We start from the raw sequence: 24185 nt of genomic DNA on the forward strand, positions 1-24185 counted from the left end.
CCCAAAAAAGGTAGGGGGCAGGAAGGCAACTACCTGTGGAGTCAGTTTGGCCCATAAACAAACCCACAGGGCCAGAACTAGCTGAAGGTTGCTGGTTGGTGGAGCAAACACTGCCTCTCCCCTACCCAGGAACCCAGGCTGGTGGTAATTAGATCCTGGGATGGAGAAAGCAGGCAGCAGCTGTGAGGGGGAGTCCCTCTTCCCTCATCAGTGCCAGGTCTGACCCCAGTGGCCACAGCATACACAGCACAGGATTTCCAAAGCTCAGGATCCAGCTCCACACACGGTCATTCCTGCTCAGCAAAGCTACCTGAGCGTGCTAGGAGAATAAACAAATTTACAGAAGGTAGGTGGGAGAGAGTAGGAAAGAACAAGAACGATCGAGAGGGAAGAAGGGACTGGATCTGGGTGCCTTGGGAATAGCAGGGAGATAGCATACAAGGTGTCAGGGGCAGCCTCCACATCAAGCCTGCTTCCTTGGGCACTTGTAGTCCCAGTCTTTGTTCACAAGGACAGACTTTTAGACTCTTTTGGGTGTGATTTGTGTGTGTTGTTTTGGATTGTTGTTTGGCAGCAGACTTCAGCCTAAGGACATGATCCTAAGGATATGTAACCCTCCCTCATCTCTGTGAGCTAGGGAGATGCTCTGAAATGGTGAAACAGGTCTTTTTGTTGTTGTTGTTGTTTTGGACTGGGCATGTGATGAGTATCTGATCGATACTGATGCGATTTGATTTGCACCCAAGAAGCAGAAGCCGTCCCTGGGAGTGGAATGGGCACCCACAGACCAATGTCAGGGTGATGGGTGGCAGACCTCCAGGAGCACAGGGTGGTTACCAAAGCTTGAGAAGACAGCAACAGGCACTGGTTCCAGGACCTGTCACTTCCCAAGGAGGATCAGGTTAGCCCCCTGGGTCACTCAACTATTTCAGCGCCAGAGTAAGCCAAGACAGCAGTAAAGATGCCAACTCTCCTCTTAGGCTGAAGGATTAAGGGGCACAGGATTGATTTCACTGTTTCTCTACAAGTCTGGAAAATGAACACACAGTGTGGAAAATGAAACTATTCTGACTTTACCAATTATTGCCCACGACTTAAAGGAAGCCACGGCAGCTAGAGAGACTCACACTTTACAGTGACGCAGGTTAGGGGGAAAAATCAGGAATCTGCTTTTGTTAGCTTTTACTAGTTCACCAGAGCTTGACTCAGGGACCCAGACTCTGAGCTGGACATCCTCACATCCTCAGGTTCTATGGAGGGAGCACTGTGCTATAATTGCTCCCCCCCCGCCCCAGGCCAGGGAGATGGTCATTTTTCTTCTCGTCCTCTGACACCTCCCTCTTGACTTTTGGCAGGTCCAGGCGGCTGTTCAAGGAGCTTGAAGCCAAGTGCAACAGGTGCTCCTGAGGTCACCATGATCAGGCCAGACCCCAGGCCCTCCCCCCGCTTGGCCCGGTGGGCTGAGAGCTATGAGGCCAAGTGTGAGCGCCGGCAGGAGACCCGTCAGAGCCGCTGCTGTCGCCCCAACGTTACCACTTGCCGCCAAGTGGGGAAGACGATGAGGACCCAGCAGAGAGAGCAGCTCCAGAGAGCTCGGCACCAGCAGTTTTTCCAGAGGAGGAGGCTGGAGGTGGAGGAGAAAGGCCAAGCATGGCATCCAGAGACCAGGGGGCAAGGCCTCTCTAGGAGAACACACCAGGCAGCCGCCGCAAAGGGGCCCTTGGCTTGTGCCAACAGGATCTCCTCCCCCGGACAGCAGGTGGGCCATGTCCAGGCAAGTACTGCTGCCAAGGTGAGGGGGAGTGCCGGCTCAAGGTCACAAGAAAATGATTCTATTAAGTCTCTTATTGTTTGGTCACGTAGGCAGGTCTCCATTCACCAGCCACTTACTCACACAGGGGACTTTTGCTGCAATGCTTTCATTTGTTTAGCTCATTTTTTAGTTTTGTTTTCACTTGCCTTCTGGGAGAAACAAATACATAAACAAACCCATTGCCAATACCCAGTGTTAGCTCAAATTTGGGCAATCTATCTTATCTGCTAAGCTATCCTACAACATTCATCTATCCATGATTTGTGCGTTATTTATTAAATCCCTAAATGCGAGGCATGGCCACTCTTCTTGGTATTTCCTGCTTCCAACATACACACACACACACAATCTGTTCTCTTCTGCAAGACTGTGGTACCTGCTCCTCTTCTCTTTCCCTTGGCCATTCCAGTTCTACCAAATTCATCTGGTTAAGGCCTCATTCTGGTCCAGGGAGCCTTCCCTGGCCTCATTCTGGTCAATCTTGCTCTCTCTGAGTTTGTGAGGTTATAAATCTTAGATTTTAACTCTTAGAAGGCCCGTTAGTCTGGCATGGGAAGCAGCAAAAGCGTTGGCAAACACCAGGGTATGTGGAGATGAGCCAACCTCGGCCCGCAAACCATCTGTCTTCCCACGGGTGCTGTGAACACACGGGCAGAGGGGATGGGTCTGTTGTCTTCCCCGGAAACACGTGGCACTATGCCAGCCTCCAAGCAGGGACTCCATGCAGGCTTCTTAACTGGTGGCCCTGCTGCAGGCAATGGGAGAGGCTGTGCAGAGAAAAGATTCTGGGGCTCAACTGCAAAAGAAAACCAACTCTGTGCTTCCTAAGGTAAGGACTTCTAATGTGTTTTGCTGCAAGAGGACAAAAAAAATCCAGAGGAAAAAACAAGAAACAGAAATTCATTAAGAATTCCAGAATTCCACGTCTACCTACCAGTCATGTAAGGTTTTACTGAGATTGAATCAGTCCAGTTGATGGCATGCCACGGTGATGTCACCAACACAGACCTCCCGAGTTTGTAAGAAGACAACACAGAGCAAACTGAGTTGTTACCCTCACTACTGCCCACTCTCTGCAGCTTCCTACCTACCTTTTCTTCACGTAAAATCTCAACAATCCCCCAGCCATTACTAAGAGCAAGGAACTGATCCCTTAGAACACAGGAAGGAACCTGTGGCTGTCTGTTATGCAATCTCCCACAGAGCAGGCTGAGTCTTACAAAAGCCAGATCCCCTCACCCCACCACATTCAGTTCTTTCTCTACATTGCCACAATGGGTTTGGAAGTGGCTGGGACCAAACAGTATAGATCAGGGATTCTTTTTTATTTGTTTAAGATTTATTTACTTTTATTGGAAAGGCAGATACAGAGAGAGAGGTGGAGAGATAGAGAGGAAGATCTTCCGTCTGCTGATTCACTCCCCAAGTGGCCACAACAGCTAGAGATGAGCCAATCCAAAGCCAGGAGCCAGGTCTTCCAGGTCTCCCATGTGGGTGCAAAGTCCCAAAGCTTTGGGCCATCCTCCACTGCTTTCCCAGGCCACAAGCAAGGAGCTGGATGGGAAGGGGGGCCGCTGGATTAGAACCGGTGCCTATATTAATCCTGGTGCATGCAAGGATATGTGATAAAGGTGCATTTTAGCTTCTAGGCTACTGTACCAGGCCCTAGATCGGGGGTTCTATAGTGGAATTATTAAAGACAAATCTAGGTCCCACATTTGCCTGGCCTGACCACTCCAGCCAGCCAGGACAAGGGAGGCAGGTGCAGCTGAAGCCTGTGGCCTTGAGGACTGTGTGGGTCACTGCACCTGCATTGCAGTCCTGGCACATTTACACTGTCACCAGTAACCGTGTCCTGGGAGGATTTAAAAAGAGACTTATTTCTTCCAATTCCAGAGCCCCACAAGCGTGTGTGGAAGGCATTCTTCCTGGGATACCAACGGCCTTCTCCTCCTTGCATCCTCACGGGACAGAGAACAGATAACGTGGCCAGCTTTCTCGCCTCTCTGCCCCTGAGGGTGTGGGTTCTAATGTGAGGGCTCTTCACTCTGACCTCAATATTCCCCAAAGTTCCACAGGATCACTCAGGCCACAAGTAGACACTATCACTGTTCATCTCTCAGAACCATCTGGAAAATCTTCTTTGAGGCTCTGGGCAGTGGCTTTTACTATCCCCTCTCTGCATTCCAGGTGGCAGAGACCAGCTTCTGGATCATGACAGGCCAGCGCCTCCCTCCCTCAGTCATCCAGAGGGACCAGGCTGACCAGCCCTCCCCACTGGCAAGGAGACTTCTGTCACAGGATCCTTCCCTTAGGAAGCCGCCCAAACATCACCGTGGTAAGGGCAGTGCTCCTTGGCTCAATGGGGTCGGCAAAGAATCCTGCACGCTGTTCTGTTCCAGCTCGTTGGAGAGTCCCTGTTCCTCCTCACTTCCCTCTTGTATTTTCCACAAGCTCTAAGTTGCAGTACCCTCCTTCTCCTCTCAGGCACTCAGACCAAGGTGGAAGAATCACTCCCAACCCTGAAGAACGATGCCAGTCAGCAAACCAAGTGGGTTCCTCTCACAGTTCTACCCCAACTCCTTCACATCCCCCCCATTTCTGTCTCCTAAGCTCTGACTTGAACACCTTCACCCAGCATGTCAGGCAAGCAAAATGATTTCCATGCCCACTTCAGTCAGGAAAGAGGAAACCCTTCCCCCTGACCCACCCACCACAGGCTATTCAGCAAAGACCCCAGAGAGACCCCACCTGCTGCCTCCCGACTAGCCTGATGTCCTCTGTCATTTCTTCTCTTACCAGTTACGGAGTGGCAGTTCTAGATAAGGTAAGAAAAATCCATCCCTGGGAAGGGGTCTAAGATCCAACACTATGGAATTCCATGATCAACTAAAGGCCCATTCTTCTGGGGTAGCACTGGGGGTGGTGAGTCTAGACAGGAGGCCTCCAGGGCCTACAGCCCCAAGCCAGAAAAAGTTTGCTATGGTTCCACGTTCCAGGATTGCAGGGACTCAAAAATCCCTTCAAATACCTTTTTCTTTCTCTCTAGGAAATCATCCAGCTTTCCGAATACCTCAAAGTAAGTGTCCTCTCCCACACCTGATGCATCCACCTGCCTCTTCTCCACCAGGGAGTTCTCTTAAATGTGGCTTTCTGCTCTCTGCCCTACACAGGAAGCCCTCCAAAGGGAGCTGATCCTAAAACAGAAAATGGTGATTCTCCAAGACCTGTTGTCCACGCTGATTCAGGCCTCTGACAGCTCGTGGAAGGTAAGAGAATCAAGGTCGTTGTTTCAGTAAAGCTCACGGGCATCCAGGTGTGCCCATCTCACCTTTCTACCCACACCCACCCAGGAAGACCAAAACCAAAAGTGGGAACAATGGCCATTTTTCAATTTGTTGGAAAGCAAGAAGGAAAATTCCAGTATAGTTTATATTACTGAAGATGGTAAATGTCCATTGTTTTTCTGTGGGACTCATACCAACACTCATTGCTGCCAGCCACACCTATTACTCAGAAGACATACGAATGCCAGGGTGATGTGGGAGTTTAGAAATGATCTAGTTGAATCTTCTCATTTTGCTCATGAAGGAGTTGTGACTGACAGCTCAAGTGTCTTGCCCCATGTCACATTGTCAGTGGCAGAACTGGAACTAAAATTCAGGTCTTTGATTTTAATCCTTTCATCCTATAGATAGTCAGGAAGCATGTTCCCTGGACTGACTGAGCCGTGGCTAAGACAGGCAGATGCCTAATGATCAAAGGTATGAGAAATCAGAGATGGCCTCAAAATACGGGAGACGATAAGAAGTTGTGCATGACTCGGAGGAGAGCCAGGGGGAATTATGGTCACACACACATTAGCCAGCCAGATGTGAAAGTAGAAACAGCATTCTAGGCAGAACATATGATTCAAGCAAGATCTAGGGGCAGGATAGAGCATAACGCATTGGTTGGTCTGCCAGCTTCTTAAAAGAAAACATTTATTTGTTCAGTTATTTGTTTGTTATTGGATAGGCAAAGTAACAGAGAGAGGGTGAGACTGAGATCTTATGTTCACTGGTTCACTCCCCAAATGGCCAGGGCTGGGCCAGACAAAAGGCAGGAGCCAGGAATTCCATCCTGGACTCCCATGTGGCTGGTAGGAGCCCAAGCACCAGACCATCATCTGCTGTCTTCCCAGTCACTTTAGTAGGAAGCAGGATAGGAAGCTGAGCAGCTGGGGTTCTAACGGAGATGCTAACATACAATGGTGACATTACAAGTAGAAGCCTAACCCACTGCATCACAATGCCAGCCCTTCTCCAACATTTTCATTTTACCCTCAGAACTGCTTTGTAGTACTTTTTTTAAAAAAAAAAAAAGTATTTTAAGTCCTGGGGGAGAAAAAAACCTTTTTAGATTTTTCATATCAGAATTTACCAAGTTAGAGTGTAGATGTTATATGTTAGCAGGTTAAGCCACTGTTTGCAATGCTGGTATTACATATGGGTGTTGGTTTGAATCCTGGTTACTCCACCTATACTCCAACTCCCTGCTCTGTGCCTGGGAAAGCAACAGAAATTGGACCAAGTGCTTGCACACCTGCCAGCCACATGGGAGAGCCAGATGAAGCGCCCGGTTCCCAGCTTTGGCCTTAGCCAGGCCTTGCCAGAGCAGCCATTTGGAAATAAACCACTAGATGAAAGATATCTCTCTGTCTCCATTCTCTGCAAGTCTGCCAGATAAATTTAAAAAAGAGATAAATTTAAAAAAAGAATTTACCATGTTAGAAAATAAAGCAGAAACCTAGAAATATTTACTCGTTTAAATAATAACCATCAAAAAACCATTTCATGCTAACCTAAGTTGTATATTTTTATTAAAAATACCCACTTTTATAAATGATTTATTTATTTTCATTGGAAAGACAGATTTGTGGAGAGAGGGAAAGACAAGGATTTTCCATCTGCCAGTTTACTTCCCAAATAACTGCACTAGCCGGAGCTGAGCCAGTTTGACGCCATGAACTAGGAACCAGGTTCTTCCAGGTCTCCCACAGGGGTGCTGGGTCCCAAAAACTTGGGCCGTCCTCCACTGCCTTCCCAGGCCATAAGCAGGAAGCTGGATCGGAAATGGAGCAGCTGGGACGTGAAACAGAAACAGCGTCCAAATGGGATGCTGCGTTAGGGAGGTAGAGCATTCGCCAACTAAGCCATTGTGCTGGCCCCAAACACTCACATTTTAAGAATAAAATAGTGAGAGGAGTGGCACTGCTTTGGACTTCTGTAAACCTTCTTACTGTCTGGCTGAGTGAAAGCCAGACTGTCTCCTGTGTGCTTCTAAACTCAGCCTGTGGCAATCCCTTCTTTTGGATAAAGTTTGTGCAGGAAATTCAGTCACACAGAGGAGGATCCTGCAGACCTTGGAAAGGGCTGAGGGATTTCCAGGGGCTCTTAGGCCTCATGAAATACGCCTACATTTAAGAAGTCAGGAGTTGTTTGAAACCCCTGAGGCATGAGGTAGTGGGGTAGGGTAAGCCACAGAGCTGCCTCTCACTCTTTTGTGAAGATGGCTTGGGCTTAGGAGGGAGAAACACAGCAGGCAGAGGGGGCAAAACAAAGCCAAATCTGCGGTACCTTAAAGGAGCCATCTGAAGTGCAGCCCTGCCTCCCCAGGACAGTCCCTGAACCCGAATTACGGAGCCTGTGCTCAGGACTCTTGACGGAAGTCCTTTTCACTGGCAGAGTAGGAGGGTGGGGGTGACAGCTGTATATGCCAGGTGCTTTCCAATGCTAAACTAAAATTGAGATCATCTCTTTTATGCGATCGACATCTGATAAATTCCCATTCTGGGCTGAGCCCTTGTAGTTCAGGAACATGGAGCTCTTAAGGGACTCACAGCCCAGCTGGAAAGACGTACACTCTCACACATACACTTGCTCACACACAATGAAAAGATACCACACATTTAATAAATAATAATAAAATTTAAAACTAGAGAGAGAGAGAGAGAGAGGTACAACATAGCCTTCAGGCAGTGTGGTAAGGCTACAGTGGTGGTATATCACGGGCCCATCCTTAGATCTGGGATCAGATCTCCGTTTTGAAAAGAATCCTGGCTTTGGCCGAGGGCAACAGAGCCTCTTATATATCCCAATGACACCCAAGCAAGAGTGACAGCAAGCTTAGTAGCCATTGTCGGGGTAGAGGAAGATAGTAAGACATTTCCAGTGTACACTCAGAGGGGTAGTTGGACTCCATACTAAGCCCCAGAGAAGTTTCTCTGCCTGTGGTTTTCTCTCTCCTTTCTTCTGCCCCTCCCAACCCTCACCCATCTCTTCTTCCTCCTCTCCATCAACCTCCCTCCCCGCCCCCAGCTTCCTGTTTTTATGAAAAATATTCAGACTTTTCAGTTGAAAGCTCTGGTTTTTCCCATAGAGGACAATTCCACTCTATCCCTGCCATGTAGGCCTCAACTTCAAAGAAAGGACAGCCCTGTCTGTGGAATGTGGGGAAAGTAATTGGAGAAATGTAGCCAGAACTGGGACTCACATTGAGCCCAGTTCAAACTTGACTTTTTCCACTTGGCCTGTTTGATTTGAATGTCCAACTACACATGCAGAAAAACTCACAGCGAGATCTTGGTGAGACCCCTGAGGATTGGCACCCTCGGTGGCCTCCGCCACTGGGCTGTTGGAACACCCTGGGACCTGAGGCACTCTGCTTGACTCCTGAGCAGGGTCCAATCCTCAGAGCAGAAACAGCCCAGGCAGCGGAGAACGCGAACCCTCACCATGGAAGCAGTACGAAAGCAAGAGCACGGCACCTTTGGGTTTCAAGATCTGCAAAGTAGAGTTGCGATCTTAAGATGACAGCAGAGCCGGGGATTGGCTAGGGTCGGAACAACCCCAGAGGAGCTGGGGGCTGGTGCTTCCGTGGTGAGGAGGTGGTGTGCTTTTGCAGAACAGGTCAAAGGCAGGGGAAAACCAAGCAGAACAGAAGCCGAAGCCGTCAGACCGGCACCAGGTGTGTACAGCTTCTGCCTGGGCCCCTTTTCCCACCAGGGTTACTGTGTCCTCCGAGCCCTGGGTGTGCAGGGTGTAACAGGGGCTGGACTGTGATGAGCACTTCTTCCCAGAGTGTAACCCTAGGCGCTTCAGTGTGGGGAGAACCAGGGCCCAGACCAGGAAAACGCATGGCCCATTTGCAACCACTTGGCTGTGACCTTCTTGCCGGCCTTGGGGAGTCTGCAGCACATGAGATTTTGTCCAAGCCTCAGACTTGGGTGGCCCTGCATCCCCACTACTGGGGCTAAATTGTGAATTGTCTTGTATTACAACATGGGTGGAAAAAGTAATCTGAGGTTAGGGCTAAAATGCAAAAACAGAAGAGGCAAGATCCTGGATTAAAGCCATACTAAGAGACAGGCACAGAGGAGCTGCCCAGAAAGTGCAGGAGACAGGGAGGGGGGTTTAAGAATACCGCTTTGGACCGGTATCTTTCCCAAAGTGTAACAAGATAAGCCTTAAATTTGTGCATTTGACTATGTTCTATGTAGTAAGAGTCTGGGCAATGGAAAATGCGTGGAATGAGAAGACTTGAACCCGGAGGGGCAGGGGGGTATGGAGCTGGTGGATTTCTGGGCCTGTGGACTGGCCATGACCAGGCCACTGGGGGAAATACAGCCGTTTCACCAGTTCCCCTAGGACGCGAACAGTGGAAATCTTTGTCCATCTCTTTTATCTGTCCTAAAGTCCTGTGGTTATTGTAGATTCCAAATCCCTGACTCTCACTTCGCTCTTACATGAGACATTAGGAAAAACATTAATAGCAGGAGGCACTTTAAAAAATTATTTTTGGCAGAGCTTTTTGCTTTTGCAAGGCCCAGCTGAGTAACACAGGAAGCACAAAGGGTGGGGGCGCCCCCTGGCTCCCATGGTTAGAAGATTCAGCCAAACAAGATCAAAACAGGAGCTGTGAGATACCACTTCCTGCCTCCCCCAGGAGCTCTGAAACCCAGGGAGGAGACAGACCTCGACACAGGGGCCCCTCCTCTAGCCCCAGAGGAAACCGTTACAGCCGGAAATGTTAGGGGGGTTGGAAACCCACAGGCCATCTGCCAAAGAGGTACCTCAGTGTCTCTGGCTTGAGAAGTAGAATGTGCAGACCCCACAAGCGTCCCACAGGGCCTGGGTGGGAAGAAAACAAAGGAGGAGCATGAAATAAAGGCTTGCAGCTGAGCAACCATAACCCCTTCTCTGGGAGCTTTGCTCTCATCATTGGCACTTTCCAGAATACCCTCTCCAAATACACACCTTGAATCAAACAAGGCTCATAGAACTGGAGTCCTCCCTGGGACACAGCGACAAGTCCACAGGAACAAAGAGGAGTTTCTAGGTAGCAAGCTGAAGTAGGGAAAGCCGAGAAGCAGAGAAGGGCCCTTCCAGCCAGCCTCCCCGGCAACTCGCATCCTACACAACAGCATGACTCCAGGAAGGCCCCACATCTCATCAGACTGGACTAGGAGGCCCCCTGCACCTGTTTTCAATCTTTATCCCTTCATTTCTTGCTTCCTTCAATAATTTCACACTTGAGAGGTGGATGTGTTATGTGTGTGCATGGAGAGGGAAGTGTGTTATGTGTGTGTGTGGAGAGGGAGTGTGTGGACGTGTGTGTAAGTGTATGTGTAGAGGGAAAATGTGTGGGTGGAAGTGTGTATAGAGAGGGGAATGTGTTACATGTGCAAGGAGGAGTGTGTGTGTATGTAAAGTTGTGTGTGGAAAGGGCAGTGTGTGTATATATATAAATATATGTAAAGTGTGCTGTTTGTATGTGTGGAGAGGGGAGTGTGCTGTCTGCACGTATGGAGTCAGTGTGTATAAGAACAGAAGGAGTGTATGTGCATGGGTAGAGGGGAGTGTGTGTGTGTGTGTGTGTGAAGTGAGGGTATTGGTGTGCTTGCCATTCATATCTGAGACTTCCACATCCCCAGATTCAACTAACCTTGGAGCAGAAACTTGGGAAAAAAATTCCAGAAAGCTTTTCTTGCCATTACTAAATAATATATTTATAAAGTAAAACAAAAAATATATATATATTTATAAAGCATTTACATTGTGCTAGGTAACACAAGTAACCCAGTGATGACCTAAAGCACACAAGAGACATGTAGAGGTTATTATATAGAAATACTGTCTTTTTATACAAGGACTTTAGCATGCCTATCTTTGGGATGGGGTTGGAAGTGGTCCTGGCATCAATACCCCATGAACACTAACAGACAACTGGGTCCTAAGGCTGTGGTCACACAGGACCACAGGCAAGGTGGCTTCAACAAAAGACTGATGATCTTGTAGCTCTGAAGACTGCCCATCTGGGATCAAGGTGTTGAGGGGGTCCTGCCTTCTGTGGTCTCTCCTTGGCTTGCCACTGGCCATCTTCTCTGTGTCTTCACAGGCCCCTCCCTCAGCAATCCTGGTGTCTGGGTATCCTCTCTTTATAAATAACCTCTTCAAAGGCACGATCTCTGATAAGGTCGCATTCTGAGATTCTGTGGATGGTTAGCCCTTCTATATGAACCTAGAGAGGGAGAGGGACGGGTACAGTTCAGCCCATTTCCAAAGGTAATGACAGAACACACGCTTGTCCGCTGAGAGATGAGGCCCCCTTAACCTGTTCTCCACCAAGTACTACCTGGATATTTGTAACATCATCTGTGGGCCATACAAATGTATCAGCTTAAAAGTCATCCATATCAGATTTGCTGAATTTCAATTTCTGCCTTGGGTTGCCATGGCAGGACTAGACCAGATGATTTCCAGGACCTTATAGTGGCCCACATGCTGGGTATTCCCCACCCTTTCCCTAGAGATAAGGGTCCACACGCAGGATGAAGAGGAGGCGAGCTACAGACTTGCCTAGGTGGCTGGAGGATAATGACAGAGAAAAAGGAACAACTTAGGAGCTTCCTTCCCAGGACACCCCTGCTATGATGCCCTGAGCCAAATGACAGAAAACACCAAGGGAAAAAAAGCAGGAGCAGGGGCTAGTCTGGCTCTTCCTGGTCCTAGACTAGAGAAAGAGAAGACAGTCTCCTACCCAAACACCCTAGATTATCTTTGCTCCTCCATTCTCCAGACAGAGTTTGGTTTCACACTGTTTGAGCACCAGCTACAGGCTGGGCAGTTGGCTGGGAATACAGGGTTCATCTTCCTGAAAACTATTTTAGTCTGACCTCAGTAACTCATTCCATTTGCTCCAGGGACAGCTTAATGAAGACAAATTGAAGGGCAAATTGAGATCCTTAGAAAACCAGCTCTACACCTGTACCCAGGTAAGCAATCTGGAGGAATCTAAAACTAAATGAGGAGGCTGGATGCTCAATCCTACTGCCCAGAAATGCCGTCAGATTTCCATTAACACACCCACTCCTCCTCACCCAGATCTGGCTTGACCATGTCACTTTGGTCTCAAATTTGTTTTATTTCTATCCCCATCCTCCTCTCCCAGCACCACACACTTTGTCATTTCCAAGGCAACCTGAGAATACCTGAAGCCATAGGGAGAGACCCTATAGTACCCAGCTAGACCCTCACACTTCTCAATCTTTGAATGCATGAGTTGAATGTTGTATAAGAAATTTTGAAAATTATTTTCATTACATGGGCAACATTTTTTTTTCCAGAAAGAAGGGGAAGACTGTGATTCTTGGGTTTTTTGTTGTTGCTGTTTTTGTTTTATGTGACATTGTTATTCAAAGTCAGTAACCTCTTGACTGAACTAATCTTGGATTACAAAAGTCTGCTTTCACACTTGAGAAGTGATGGCATCTTGACAGGTGGGAAGATGTCAAATGAGAGAACAAAGTGGACCAGGCTGACTTCTCCCACTGAGGGGTTGCAAAGGCACAGCAGCCTTGGCTGCATCTTTGGGAACTTACAGGGGAATAGTTCATGTGGCCTACATATTTCCTGGCCCACAAGGTTTTCTCCCAATATGCTCTGCTTTATCAGGCTCTTGTGAACTAAACAATGCCAAATAAACTAATGAGATACACACATTCAACCCCAAAAGCCCATCTATCTGTCTTCCACAGAGGATAGCCAAAATGTTGTCCAGTGACCACCCTTAGGTAAGTCCAATAATTGGGACATTCCCCATGTATGACCTCAAATAGCAACTCATGAATCTGGTTTTTCATGAAAATTCTGCAAATGTCAGATGCACTCACATTTAATATACATTTTTAGCCAACTCCAAAGCTATATAGAGATGATTTCACACTGATCCCCAAATTGTCATTACCCAGTTGACAATTTACCCAGCAGGTGATCCAGAATTGACAGTCACAGCTGCCTGCCTTGCCCCAAATCGCATGGCATGAGGATGAGAGTCACCAGGAGGGCACCATGCTAAGCTGCAAAGCAGTCCGCGCATCTCCTTCTAGATCTCAGCTCAGCGTTCGGCAAGCAGAAGCTCAATGTGTTTTGTTGAACTTCTTCAAATCTGCAGAAATATTCCCCTTGGGGAATGAAAAAGGTGCTACTGGAGATGGAAGATCAGAAGAACAGCTATGAGCAGAAGGCCAAGGAGTCACTGCAGAAAGTGCTGGAGGAAAAGATGAGCGCCGAGCGGCAGCTGCAGAGCACACAGGTGCAGATGTGGCAGCGGCCCTGGGTTGGGGGAGCAGGGAGCAAGGGAGCCAGCTGCAAACCTCCCTGGGATTCTTTCTGATTTCCCTCAGAGGTCCTTGGCCCTGGCCGAGCAGAAGTGTGAGGAGTGGAGGAGCCAGTACGAGGCCTTGAAGGAGGACTGGAGGACCCTAGGGGCCCAGCACAGAGAGCTCGAGAGCCAATTCCACGTGCTTCAGTCCAAACTTCAGGTGCTGGGCAGGGAAGCGGGAAAGAGGGCTGGTGGTGACAGAAACTGGGGGCCTTCAAGGCAGCTGGGGACACTTGAAGTTCCTCACACACTGCCTACTTTGACCCTGACTCACTGTTTAAGAGTCTGAGATCCAATTCGGAGTTTTAGCAAGAAGGTCTGCATTGTTTATGCAAATTAATTAAGTGTTCACAGAAAAGACACCAGCCATATGCAAAAAGCTGGGCTGGAACATTCACCAGCCAACTAATGTCATACCCAGCCCACTCTCCATGCACTACCCCAAACAGCATTCAGTTCAGTCTCCTGCTATTGACCTAGACCAACTGGCACTAATTCAATAACTTGTACAGCAGGCCCTTGCACTCTCAAGGGACCCATCATTTCTAATCTGTTAACTTGGAAAAATTAACTATTCTCCAGGCCTGAGTTTCCTCACCTCTAACATGAGTTTAGTATAACATCCATGTCCCAGAATAGTGGTAAGGATTAAATGAGGTAATACATGTAGACAGCTGGTATAATGCCTGGCAAAACAAGCATCCAAATAAATATTAGCTATGATCCCGCACAGAATTTACTTGAATGATGTTTTTATTTTTTTTAAGATTTTATTTTTATTATATTTTATTGGAAAATCAGATACACAGAGAGGAGAAAAAGTGAATCAACCATCCGTTGATTCACTCCCCAAGTGGCTGCAATGACCAGAGCTGAGCCGATTTAAAACCAGGAGCCAGGAGCCTTTTCCAGGTCTCCCACGCAGGTGCAGGGTCCCAAGTCTTGGGCTGTCCTCCACTGCTTTCCCAGGCCACAAGAAGGGAGCTAGTGGGAAGTGGGGCTGCCAGAATTAGAACCAGTGCCCAAATGGGATGCCAGCAAGGCGAGTACTTTAGCCGCTAGGCTACCGTGCCAGGCTTGTGGTTTTTAATTTTGAGGATTCATCCCCAAAGCTGATCTTTCTAATTTTCCTGCAGCAGGAATCCAAAAAGCCCACGTGGTAAGAGCTGAGCTGTGTGAGTTCCAGAAAAGGAGAGGATCTAGCTGGACACCCCTATCATGTCTGTATCTCAAACTCTGTTGTTTTCCTTTTCCCATCATTGCTTAGCTTAAAAGGGCTACTTTTTTTAAAAAAAAAAAAGAATTATTTTATTCTATTGGCAAGGCAGATCAGATTTACAGAGAAGAGAGACAGAGAAAGATCTTTCATCTGCTGGTTCACTCCTCAAATGGCTGCAATGGCTGAAGCTGAGCCTATCCAAAGCCTGAAGCTGAGCCTATCCAAAGCCAGCAGCTTCTCCAGGGTTTCCCACTCGGGTGCAGGGTCTCAAGGCTTTGGGTCATCCACTACTGTTTTCCCACACCATAAACAGGGAATTGGATGGGAAGTGGAGCAGCTAGGACATGAACCAGCACCCATATGGGATCCTGGCGCTGCAAGCTGGGAATTTAGCCATTGAGCCATCATGCTGAGTCCCTGAAGGGCAATTCTTATGAAAGTGTCTTTGTTTTAGTCGTTTGTGAAAAATAGCCAGATCAAAACAGAAAAATATAGTGCTAGAATACGAAATAAAATGAAAATATTTAGAAAAGGGATAATTTACTATTCTTTAAGTAAGGTGTCAAGTGACTTTTGATATGACTTTTGTGCATATCAAAAGTCTAATACATTGTTATAAAAGGACAGCAAAGGGAAGAATACAAAAAACAAAAAACAAAACAAAGCAAAAAAACAAACCTTCCCTATTTTTCCATTTCCCCAACAATCCTTCTATTCTACAGTTTTCCAAAATCTTCCCCAGCCTCCACCCAGCACTGACCTGCTTCCTCCTTGCAGGGAGCAGACAGCCGGGACTCCCAGATGAACCAGGCCCTGCGACTTCTGGAGAATGAACACCAGGAACTGCAGGCCAAGATTGAATGCCTGCAAAGGGACAGAGAGCTGTGCAGTGTGGACGCCCAGGACCTGCAGGGTACCCTTGTCCTGGGAGATGCGGGGAGCGTGGGCAGTGTGGCTGAGAGTGCAGAGGAACGAAGCTGGGCGGAGAGAGGCCTTGAGCCTTCATCCACTCTCTCTTAGCTTCGGCATTTCATTTCACCTTCAGGGCAGGGTAGGGCTGTTTCAAGCATCCAACATAGAAAATTAATTTTGTCTCACTGGCAGGTCTTGTTGTGTGAGCTTTCTTTTCCAGCCCATCCCTCTGGGTCAGGCCACAACTATTCCCACATTAGTCACTCCTAATGCCTAATTCGAAAGAGAAAGGTCAGTTACAACACAAGACAGAGCAGTTGGGGCTTCCTACTCACAGCCCTTATTGTCAGCTCAGAGGAAAGATCAAAACTCAGACTCACTTGGGAGCTGGTCAACCTCTTCAGGACTGGTGAAGACAGGAGATGCAGCAACTGCCATGTGACATGTATCAGAAGCTACAGACAAGACAGTACCATGACTTCCTGTCATTCTCACGTGTTGAGTTCAATAAGTCAGATTCCTCAGTTCTGGTTTGCATTATTTCATTTTCAGATCAGCTAAAGAAGTCAGAGGAGGAGAAACTTGCCCTGGAGACCAGAGTCCAGCAGCTACAGAGTAAGTGTCCCTCCCATGTTCTGTAAGGAGCCCGGGGGACCTTTGGGCATCTGGAGAAGGTATGGTGTTTGGCATCAACTTTGCCTCTGTGCCGTGGCAGCTCTCTTCTGGGCCAGAGAGGTCACTGCCGTAGCTCTGCTCAAGTTACACAGTAGCCTCTGTTCCCTTGATTTCCTCCTTTTCTCCTTCTACACCAAGGAGAACCACTTGCATTTCTACCAGAAGAGCAGATTTTAAGACATACTAGGCTTTCTAGGGTGGCTTTAGTCTTGTCATTGTCTAACTCATTATGTATATGAAGGTTGCATGGACCTTTGCCATGAGGAATAGCTTCAGAAAATAAAAGACTCACAAACAGGACTCATTCCACTTCACCCTGCCTATCAGGCCCAGGGAGGGAAAAGGACTTTTCAGAATGGTCAGAACAGAGAAGTTTCATGAACACATACACACACACACACACACACAACTTTCTGAGCAAGGGCCAATCATCTCAGACAGTGATGAAGAAAGCTGTCACATTCTAAGGCAGTGAGGCCAGGCCAGGCCAGTGAGGAGAGCTCATAAGGATGGGGTATCTGTAACAATGTGCCCCACATTGGGTGATCTGAAGAGAAATAGTCTCATAGGGCTAGAGGCCAGAAGTCCAACTGAAGGTGCCAGTGGGCTGGTTCCTGCTGAGGGCTTGGAGGGAAGGAGCACTGGTTCAGGCCCCTTTCCTCAGCTCAGTCGATGGCTGTTCTCTTCCTGTGTCTCTTCACAACGTCTTCCCCATAAGCATCCCTGGCCACGTCATCAGGACCCCAGTCCTCCTGCAGAAGGGCGTGCTTGCCACTTCTTTTTAACCTGATTCCCCCTATAAAGTTCTCCAGCTAAGTTCACATTATGAAAGATGAGGAGGTTATGACATACTGATTCCAAGGGACAAGGTTCGATCCATACCAGATGGTTGCATCTTTATATTGAAGCCAAGCGACGCTGCGGTTAACCACACCAGCACAGCCACATTCCTTGTGTTTTCTAACAGGTCTGCTGCAGAGACAGTCCACACAGATTCAACAACAGGAGAAACTCTTAACAAAGAAAGGTCAGCAAACTCACCGCCACACATCCTAAGATACTGCTCTTCCCCACCTGTCTAGAGGCGAGGCCATGGACTCACATGACCTCCTGGAGTCTTCATCCAGTTCCGGGAGCTTATTAAACCAGGCATGTAGGAGGCTTTTAAGCACTGATCACTGGTACCAGAAACACTTAGTGAAAGTGGCTCTATACAACCACTGAGAAGTACACAAACCATGAAAAAACCACTTCTCTTCTCTCTCTAAAAGCATGTCTGTTGAATGTTTCAATAAATCCATTGTGAACTCAGGATTTCATGTAATTTTTACACACTTGACTCTCCAATTCTCCAATCTCAAAACATGTAGTGAGCAAGAGCCACTTTACTGTAGCCCTAAAAAGTCTGCTGTCAAAGCTGGCTGAGAATGCACCTATGCATACAGGGAGTGCAGTAGATCCCAACCTGTCCACTCCTGTGGCCTCTTGCTGACTTCTCACACACTGGCACAATATGCTAGATAAGGCAGAAAATGGTGGTGCAGATAAGAAATACAAAAATAAGAAAAGGTACAGATAAGAAAATAAAGGTGGACGGTCAAAGTATAGAGCCAAGGCTAAATGCATATCTTCTGCCCACTAGTCCAGTGTTCTTTCACCAAGACGGACTGCAAAACCATCTTTCACCACATTAATATAAACTCTAGGATGTGACTGCCATTTTCCCAGCTTTGGGAGGAGGAAAAAGTTATACTGAGGCATCCAGCAAACCTACATCAGGAACTAGAGAGGCTGTGGTGTGCAACCAAAGATTGGAGACACAAAGAAAAGGAAGACGCCAACCACAAGGAGCTGACTCCAGCTCTGTCCGGGCTGAGCAGGAGCCCAGTGGGAGTTCCTTACGTCAAAAAAACGTCAAAAAACGCCACCACACTCAGGCTAGCCCAGGGTAAGGCCTCCAGGGTTCACTCGCACTCCAACACTAGGGTTTCTCATGACAGGAACCTCCCTCACAAGGGTCACCCTATCACTCAGAATCTGGCCACTTTTTTAGATCAGGCTTTGTCTGTGTGGAGTCCAAAGCCTGCCCATCAAGAAGCGGAGCCTGAGGGTACAGGGAAGGAGAAAGACTGGGATCTCAGAGACCAGCTGCAAAAGAAGACTTTGCAGCTCCAGGCAAAGGAGAAGGAGGTAAGATATGATTCCAGGTAGGGACTCCCCAGCTGGCAGAGGAGGAGCCAGGAAGCAGGAATTCCAGAGTTTACTTGCAATTGGATGTGTGCAGGCATCTTTGCTTTTCCTTCCTTATTTATATCCATTCCTACTCAAGATTCTGTTAAATTGTTACTTTGACAAAGCCAACCTAAATCCAAACACATTTAATAAACATACTAATTTTTTTACCTCTGTCCCACATGGAATATCTTAAGACTTTATGTAGCAACTTCTAAGTAGCTAAAAAAACAACTGTTCTTTGGTATATACTCATAAACACATGCACACTTCACTCTTTGATGTTCCAATTTGCACAGCACTTGCCCATAAAAGCACTTGCATGGATAAAATTTACTATTACAATATGCATTATAATCAGCCATTTCTATGAACACACTCTAAACTAGATTAGACAGTTGAATGACAACGTGAAATCCCCAGGGGAGGCTGGCACAAAAGGATCCCTGATGAACCAAGGGCTAACTCACCCAGAGACGTCTCCCCCGGTTGGGCACGGTCCTGGATGGAATCAGTGATGATGACCTTGGTGCTATTCTTCCCAGTGCAGAGAACTGCATTCAGAGTTAGACAACCTCAGTGACGAGTACCTCGCCTGCCTGTACAAGCTGCAACACTGCCGAGAAGAGCTGAAACTGAGTCAGCAGCCACCTCCCAGAGTAAGAGGCTCTCCCGCTCTGTACAGGCCTGGATGGTAGTGGGACAAGTCCTGCTTTAGCCATGTGTTGCTGATAACATCTACCAGTCCATGCCAATATCTATCTGGTCAGCCTGTCCCAATCCATTTGGTTCATGCAAACATAGAAAGGAAACACAGATTCATGCATCTAAGCCCAGTTTCCATGGAATACTTGAAGCCAGAGGTGGGCAGCTGGGGACACTTTGTCCACCTCCTGAAGTATGAAAGGCTCTTTCAGTCTCTCGAGAGCATGGTGGCAAGGATAGGATAGTACTGAAGGCATATGAACAGAAACCACACCGGTTGGCTGAAGGATCTCCTTCTTTGATTATTTCTATCAGCATCTGAGTGTCTGACGAGTATCAGCTATGGTTTCCTGAACCAGGCACCACTGGGAAAGTGGTCTGAACCCAAGGGAAGTGACAGAAAGTGGGAGAGATACTGAAGTCCAAAATTATTCTCTGCTGCCACCCCAAGGTTTTCTACAGGGCTAGAATGGGAAGAAAGATTAGCTTTGCTGCTACCCTCTCCAATCAACTCATGGTTGCTTTCCCCTGTCTCCCCTTCCCCTCTGCAGAGGCAATGTGGTCCGTGGCTCCCAGTGCTGATGGTGGTGACTGCTGTAGCACTGGCAGTGTTCCTGGCCAACAAAGATAACCTGATTATCTGAGTAACTTGTGGCAGCTGCCTTTGGTGAATATCACAAGTAAGAAACTCAGTGAGACTCAAGTTTGAATATCTGACAACTTGGGTTGTTTTCTTTTGCTTTTCTTCCAACTGAATTGCAACTTCGGACTTATTTTCTTTTTTAACTAATGTAAATAAAATTCAAGCTGACCTGACCCTAGGAACTTTGGGTTTATTCCTGAATGGCACAGCACACCACAAGCGTGACACTTTAGCACCCTGTCTACTCTTGGTATAAGTCCATCGGAACTATAAAAACAGGCAGAAAAGCTCCGTGTTTCTGCCTTTCTGGGAGACACTGTCACAGAGAACATGTGTGTTTACAGTGCCATCATACAAGGGTGCATCGCTTGTTGTCCATCGCCCTTCTAACATTTCCTTCCTTCCAGCTCTTACAGAGTGAAAAATGAAATATCTACTACACAGACTTGCTAATGTACAAATGGCAATTAGGTGGCCAATTCATCATAGCATTTTTCTCTAGTGTTCTCGAGGCACCTGGAATCAGTACCTAAGTTGATTTTTATTTGCCCTCTCCAACTCAGAGATGATCATTCAGAGTAACTTGGACAAGAGAGGATAAAGTCACAGAGCCACAGCTGGCAAGGTAACCATTTCAGTGGAGATGCTGAGGTCAGCAAAGTCATGCTGGGTTCTGAATAGGGTTCTGAGGTCCTTCTCCCAGGTGTTGAGAATGTCCCTCAGAGATTGAAACAAGCTCTCTGGGACACTAAATGAGAACAGGACCAGAGCTTGATCTAAGAGCCATGACGTACGAACAGTGAACACCCGTAGTGGAATCATGGCTAAACAGTTGTCTTCTGCCTGGTTCAAGCGAAAGGTGTAGGGAACTGGGTAGCCTAGAAGGACGCCAAACACAGTACAGAGATTCCAGTGTGAGGCAGCCAGCCTGCTGTGAGAGATGTCCAGGGATGGCTGCAGCCCCCGCAAGTGGGTGATGACCTCAGCCACGACGGCTTTCAAGTCCGGAAGCTGGTCCAGGGAGCAGACGGAAGGCTGAGGCTGGGAGCCGGACACATCCACAAAGGCTGAGGCCCCACACAACACCTGCTCCAAGTGCTGACACACACGCTCCAGGTTGACGATCAAGTTGTGTTCCCCAATCTCAAGAATGTGGAGTCCCGGGGTTGGGAGGCCCAGCCCCCGAAGCTCCCCCAGGTAGGTCCGGAGCGCTGATGCGCCTACACAACTGTAATCATAGAGCATAGCTGGCTTCAGCCCCCGGGCCACAGCCAGCACCTGTGCGGCCAACTGAAGGCAGATAGGTCGCGGCAGCCGCTTTCTCTTTTCCATGCCCAGCGTCTGCTGGGCTGCTGCCACCAGCAGCTGGGGGCTTGGTGCTGACATGCAATCTGCAGCAGCACCGGACGCAGCCTCCCAGGCTAGCCACAGTTCCCTTCCCTGGGTCACGCCTCGCAGCTCCAGACACTTGAGGAAGGAAAGGCCTGGAAACAAAGCAGAATTGTCAATCTGTTAAAACCAGCCAGACACACCAGGAAACCCACCCTGAGTCTCGCAGGCTCCCTCCCTCGGCTTTGCAGGGCTGCCTCTGCCCATACGGATGGGGTTGCCAATGCTACCTGATCTGGGGCTTAGTGTCCCTCAGTTCCCAACCTTTCAGGTCTGTGGCCAAATCTGTTTGCTCTCTGGCTTCTGGTCTAAATGTTACCTGGTGCAAATTATGTTGACTGATCCATACCTGGAAGGGTTCAGAGCACAGATGAGGTAGGGCAGTCTGGCAAAAGTCAGACAATTTCACCAAAAACTGCCCAGCAGGGATGGAAGTCGAGCTTCCAAATTATCCTTTCCAACAACAGCTTTCCCTTCTCTTCCTACCACGGAGAACAGCTACCTTCACAGCAACTGGGTCAACCTGACTTACACTAAAATGTAGACTTAACACCCATGTCACCGTGTTACACAAAAATAAAAATATCCAGAACTGCAGACAGCTGCTATTTGCACTTTTATGGGCCTCCCTCTTTCCACTTCTCGTAGACATCCAAAGACCCTGAGAACACGGGCTCCCTCCACTCCACACACTCACACCTGAGCATAGTAACCGACAGTACAGAACATGAGGAGGCCTTCCTCACGTACGTTCTTCTTCCACTTCCGCTGCAAGTCCGCGGGCCCAAGAACTCCTTCCGGGCAAGGAAGTAGTCGCGCGGCGTCCGGGCCCCGGCGCTGCAAACCCGGCAGGTGCAGGACGACGCGGGCATCCACCTCAGCGCCAGGCCCGCGAGACTGCGTGCTGCGCGTGCGCCAGCCATCCGGCACGCCAGTCCCCCGCTCTGGCATGACGTCACCGGCCCCGCGGGGGACCTCCCCTTCCGCCTCGACAGACTCTGACCCCGCCCATCTGCATAGGGGCGGAAGTGGACGAGAGAGCCTGGCAGATATTTACCTGCTCTGCTATGACGGACGGCTTCGCGGTCCCCTGGGCCGGCCAGCTAGCAACGCAAGCCCACGGCGCTGTTTTGGGGAAATTCAAAAAATACCTCGGGCGACAAAATATATCTCCAGCGATCTGTTCTGAAGAGTATCAGCAGTGGGGGGGGGGGGGCGCAATCTTTAACATATAAATCCTGACTGACAGGCTGAGCTGCAAAAGGTTTCTTGGCAGGGTGGGAAGGCCTGTGTATTCACCGTAAATAGATACATGCTGGGCATGTCTTAGGTGCTGGGAGGTATGGGAAACTGCAAACCAGGGGGCCGGGGGGGGGGGTGGGGGAAACCCACCTGCGAGTTCAGAGCCTGGGCGTCCAGTTTGCTGGTTTCAAGTGAAAACCATGTGAGGGAAAATGCAGAGGTGTCTCAGTCTAGCCCTTTAACAGTGCTTGTCTGGAAGATCTTCTCTGTCTCTACTCTCTGCATAACTGGCTTTCCAATAAAAAAATAAACCTAAAAAAAAGTGCTGTGTCAGGCCTGGCACGGTAGCCCAGTGGCTAAAGTCCTCATCTTGCATACGCCGGGATCCCTTATGGGTGCCAGTTCATGTCCTGGCAGCCCAGCTTCCCATCCAACTCCCTGCTTCTGGCCTGGGAAAGCAGCCAAGGACGGCCCAAAGACTTGGGACCCTGCACCTGCATGGGAGACCCGGAAGAAGCTCCTGGCTCCTGGCTTCGGATCAGCTCAGTTCCAGCTGTTGCAGCCGCTTGGGGAGTAAATCAACAGACAGAAGATCTCTGTCTCTCCTCCTCTCTGTAAATCTGACTTGCCAATAAAAATCTTTTTTTAAAGTGCTGTGTCACTACTTGAGGGCTGATGCCTTTTGGCCTACAAAAGAATTGACTCAGCACGGAGAGAAACAGTCTCTTGAGGATACAAGCTCCTGAGGAAAGGGCCCAAGCTTACGGACAGTCATGCATGGACAGCAGGTTAGACTGAAGGAGTGAGGGTGACCTACGTTGGAGGCTTCACATTTGGCCTTACCAGGCGATACCTTCAAACTGAAAAGGCCATGTGGAGGAAAGGGGCCCGCGTGGGAGAGCCAGTTACAAGGGCTGCCATCCAACTCAGGCTCTTAGCTGGGACTCAGCAGCACACTAACTCCCCGACCCAGTGACTCCTCCCAACTTTTCCATCTTTGCCCTCCCCACATCTGTTTTATTTTCCCATGGTAGTTTACAAGAAATGTTCAAAACGTATGGCTTATGTAGTTCATTTATTTCAGTGGCAATATTTGAGGATACACTGTATATCAGATACTCTTCTAAAGATTGTCAGCAAAGTTCAAGACAACCTTTACCTTCAGTAGTCCAACAGGAGATGGTAGGGAGCAATTAAAGGGGATAGGCGTGCCATGGCAGCTGAATGGGGAGAAGACCGATCCGAACCCAAAAACGTACCCTTCTAACTTATCTCCAAAGGATATTTTTATTTTTAACTTTGAGTTTGTTCAGTGGGATATACAGAGAGGAAAAGGAGAGCCACGGACACAACCTCATTTTCAATGTGCAGTCAAGGGAGAAGGCCCCAAGGACTGAGTTAGTAGGTGACAAAGACAGTAGATTGAGTCTCCATAAAGGAAGGGAGCGAGTGAGCACTGTCGCTGCTCAGAGGAGATCCCCCACGCCTACCTTTGCCTTATAAGGGAAAGGAGCCAAGACAAAACACTGGATCTGAACTGATGAGTTCAGACCACATGCTGCCACTCACCCCTTCACCGATGCTTCGTAACCTGGCACAAGCAGTGGCAGTATCCACAAGCACACTTTTGGTGAAGCACCTCAGATGTTCTC

At 48.5% G+C, this 24185-nt stretch overlaps 3 protein-coding genes across 8 annotated transcripts in view; 1 reads left to right on the plus strand and 2 right to left on the minus strand.

The window, feature by feature from the left end:
- Positions 1-19047, minus strand: part of LAMB3 (laminin subunit beta 3) — a 161306-nt gene extending 142259 nt beyond the window's left edge. The window contains exon 1 of the mRNA XM_058669131.1: positions 19025-19047. The gene's annotated coding sequence lies outside the window, so the exon portion shown is untranslated. The remainder of the gene's footprint in view (positions 1-19024) is intronic.
- On the plus strand, positions 1344-20075 carry TRAF3IP3 (TRAF3 interacting protein 3). Of its 4 annotated transcripts, none has more exons than XM_058669133.1 (15): positions 1344-1792; positions 4004-4151; positions 4301-4364; positions 4616-4640; positions 4863-4892; positions 4987-5082; positions 12057-12128; positions 13307-13447; positions 13539-13676; positions 15513-15648; positions 16200-16262; positions 17290-17349; positions 18376-18512; positions 19100-19213; positions 19811-20075. In XM_058669133.1, the coding sequence occupies exons 1-15, from the start codon at positions 1415-1417 to the stop codon at positions 19901-19903; spliced, it is 1695 nt and encodes a 564-aa protein (XP_058525116.1). In that variant the 5' UTR covers positions 1344-1414; the 3' UTR covers positions 19904-20075. The 4 variants fall into 4 exon arrangements, with proteins under 4 accessions (XP_058525116.1, XP_058525117.1, XP_058525118.1 ...); XM_058669134.1 differs by having other exon boundaries at positions 1344-1759; XM_058669136.1 differs by lacking the exon at positions 1344-1792 and adding an exon at positions 2152-2642.
- Positions 20076-20292: 217 nt separating this feature from the next.
- On the minus strand, positions 20293-22175 carry C10H1orf74 (chromosome 10 C1orf74 homolog). 3 transcript variants are annotated; one of them, XM_058669734.1, is made up of 3 exons: positions 22042-22175; positions 21369-21386; positions 20293-21323 (listed from the first exon to the last, which is right to left on the minus strand). In XM_058669734.1, exon 3 carries the CDS (start codon positions 21286-21288, stop codon positions 20506-20508), a length of 783 nt encoding a protein of 260 aa, XP_058525717.1. In that variant the 5' UTR covers positions 21289-21323; positions 21369-21386; positions 22042-22175; the 3' UTR covers positions 20293-20505. The 3 variants fall into 3 exon arrangements, with proteins under 3 accessions (XP_058525717.1, XP_058525716.1, XP_058525718.1); XM_058669733.1 differs by having other exon boundaries at positions 21991-22089; XM_058669735.1 differs by lacking the exon at positions 22042-22175 and adding an exon at positions 21611-21922.
- Positions 22176-24185: the final 2010 nt, after the last annotated feature.

Source organism: Ochotona princeps, chromosome 10, assembly GCF_030435755.1.
Source record: "Ochotona princeps isolate mOchPri1 chromosome 10, mOchPri1.hap1, whole genome shotgun sequence".
Lineage (NCBI taxonomy): Eukaryota > Metazoa > Chordata > Mammalia > Lagomorpha > Ochotonidae > Ochotona > Ochotona princeps.

What these genes read in the sequence shown, in the direction of transcription:
- TRAF3IP3 (XM_058669133.1), top strand. Translation starts at nt 1,415, where the DNA reads ATGATCAGGCCAGACCCCAGGCCCTCCCCCCGCTTGGCCCGGTGGGCT. An exon ending in GCCGCCCAAACATCACCGTG is followed by an intron (nt 4,152 to 4,300) that starts GTAAGGGCAGTG and finishes TTCTCCTCTCAG; the next exon opens with GCACTCAGACCAAGGTGGAA. An exon ending in GGCAGCTGCAGAGCACACAG is followed by an intron (nt 13,448 to 13,538) that starts GTGCAGATGTGG and finishes GATTTCCCTCAG; the next exon opens with AGGTCCTTGGCCCTGGCCGA.
- C10H1orf74 (XM_058669734.1), bottom strand. Translation starts at nt 21,288, where the DNA reads ATGTCAGCACCAAGCCCCCAGCTGCTGGTGGCAGCAGCCCAGCAGACG.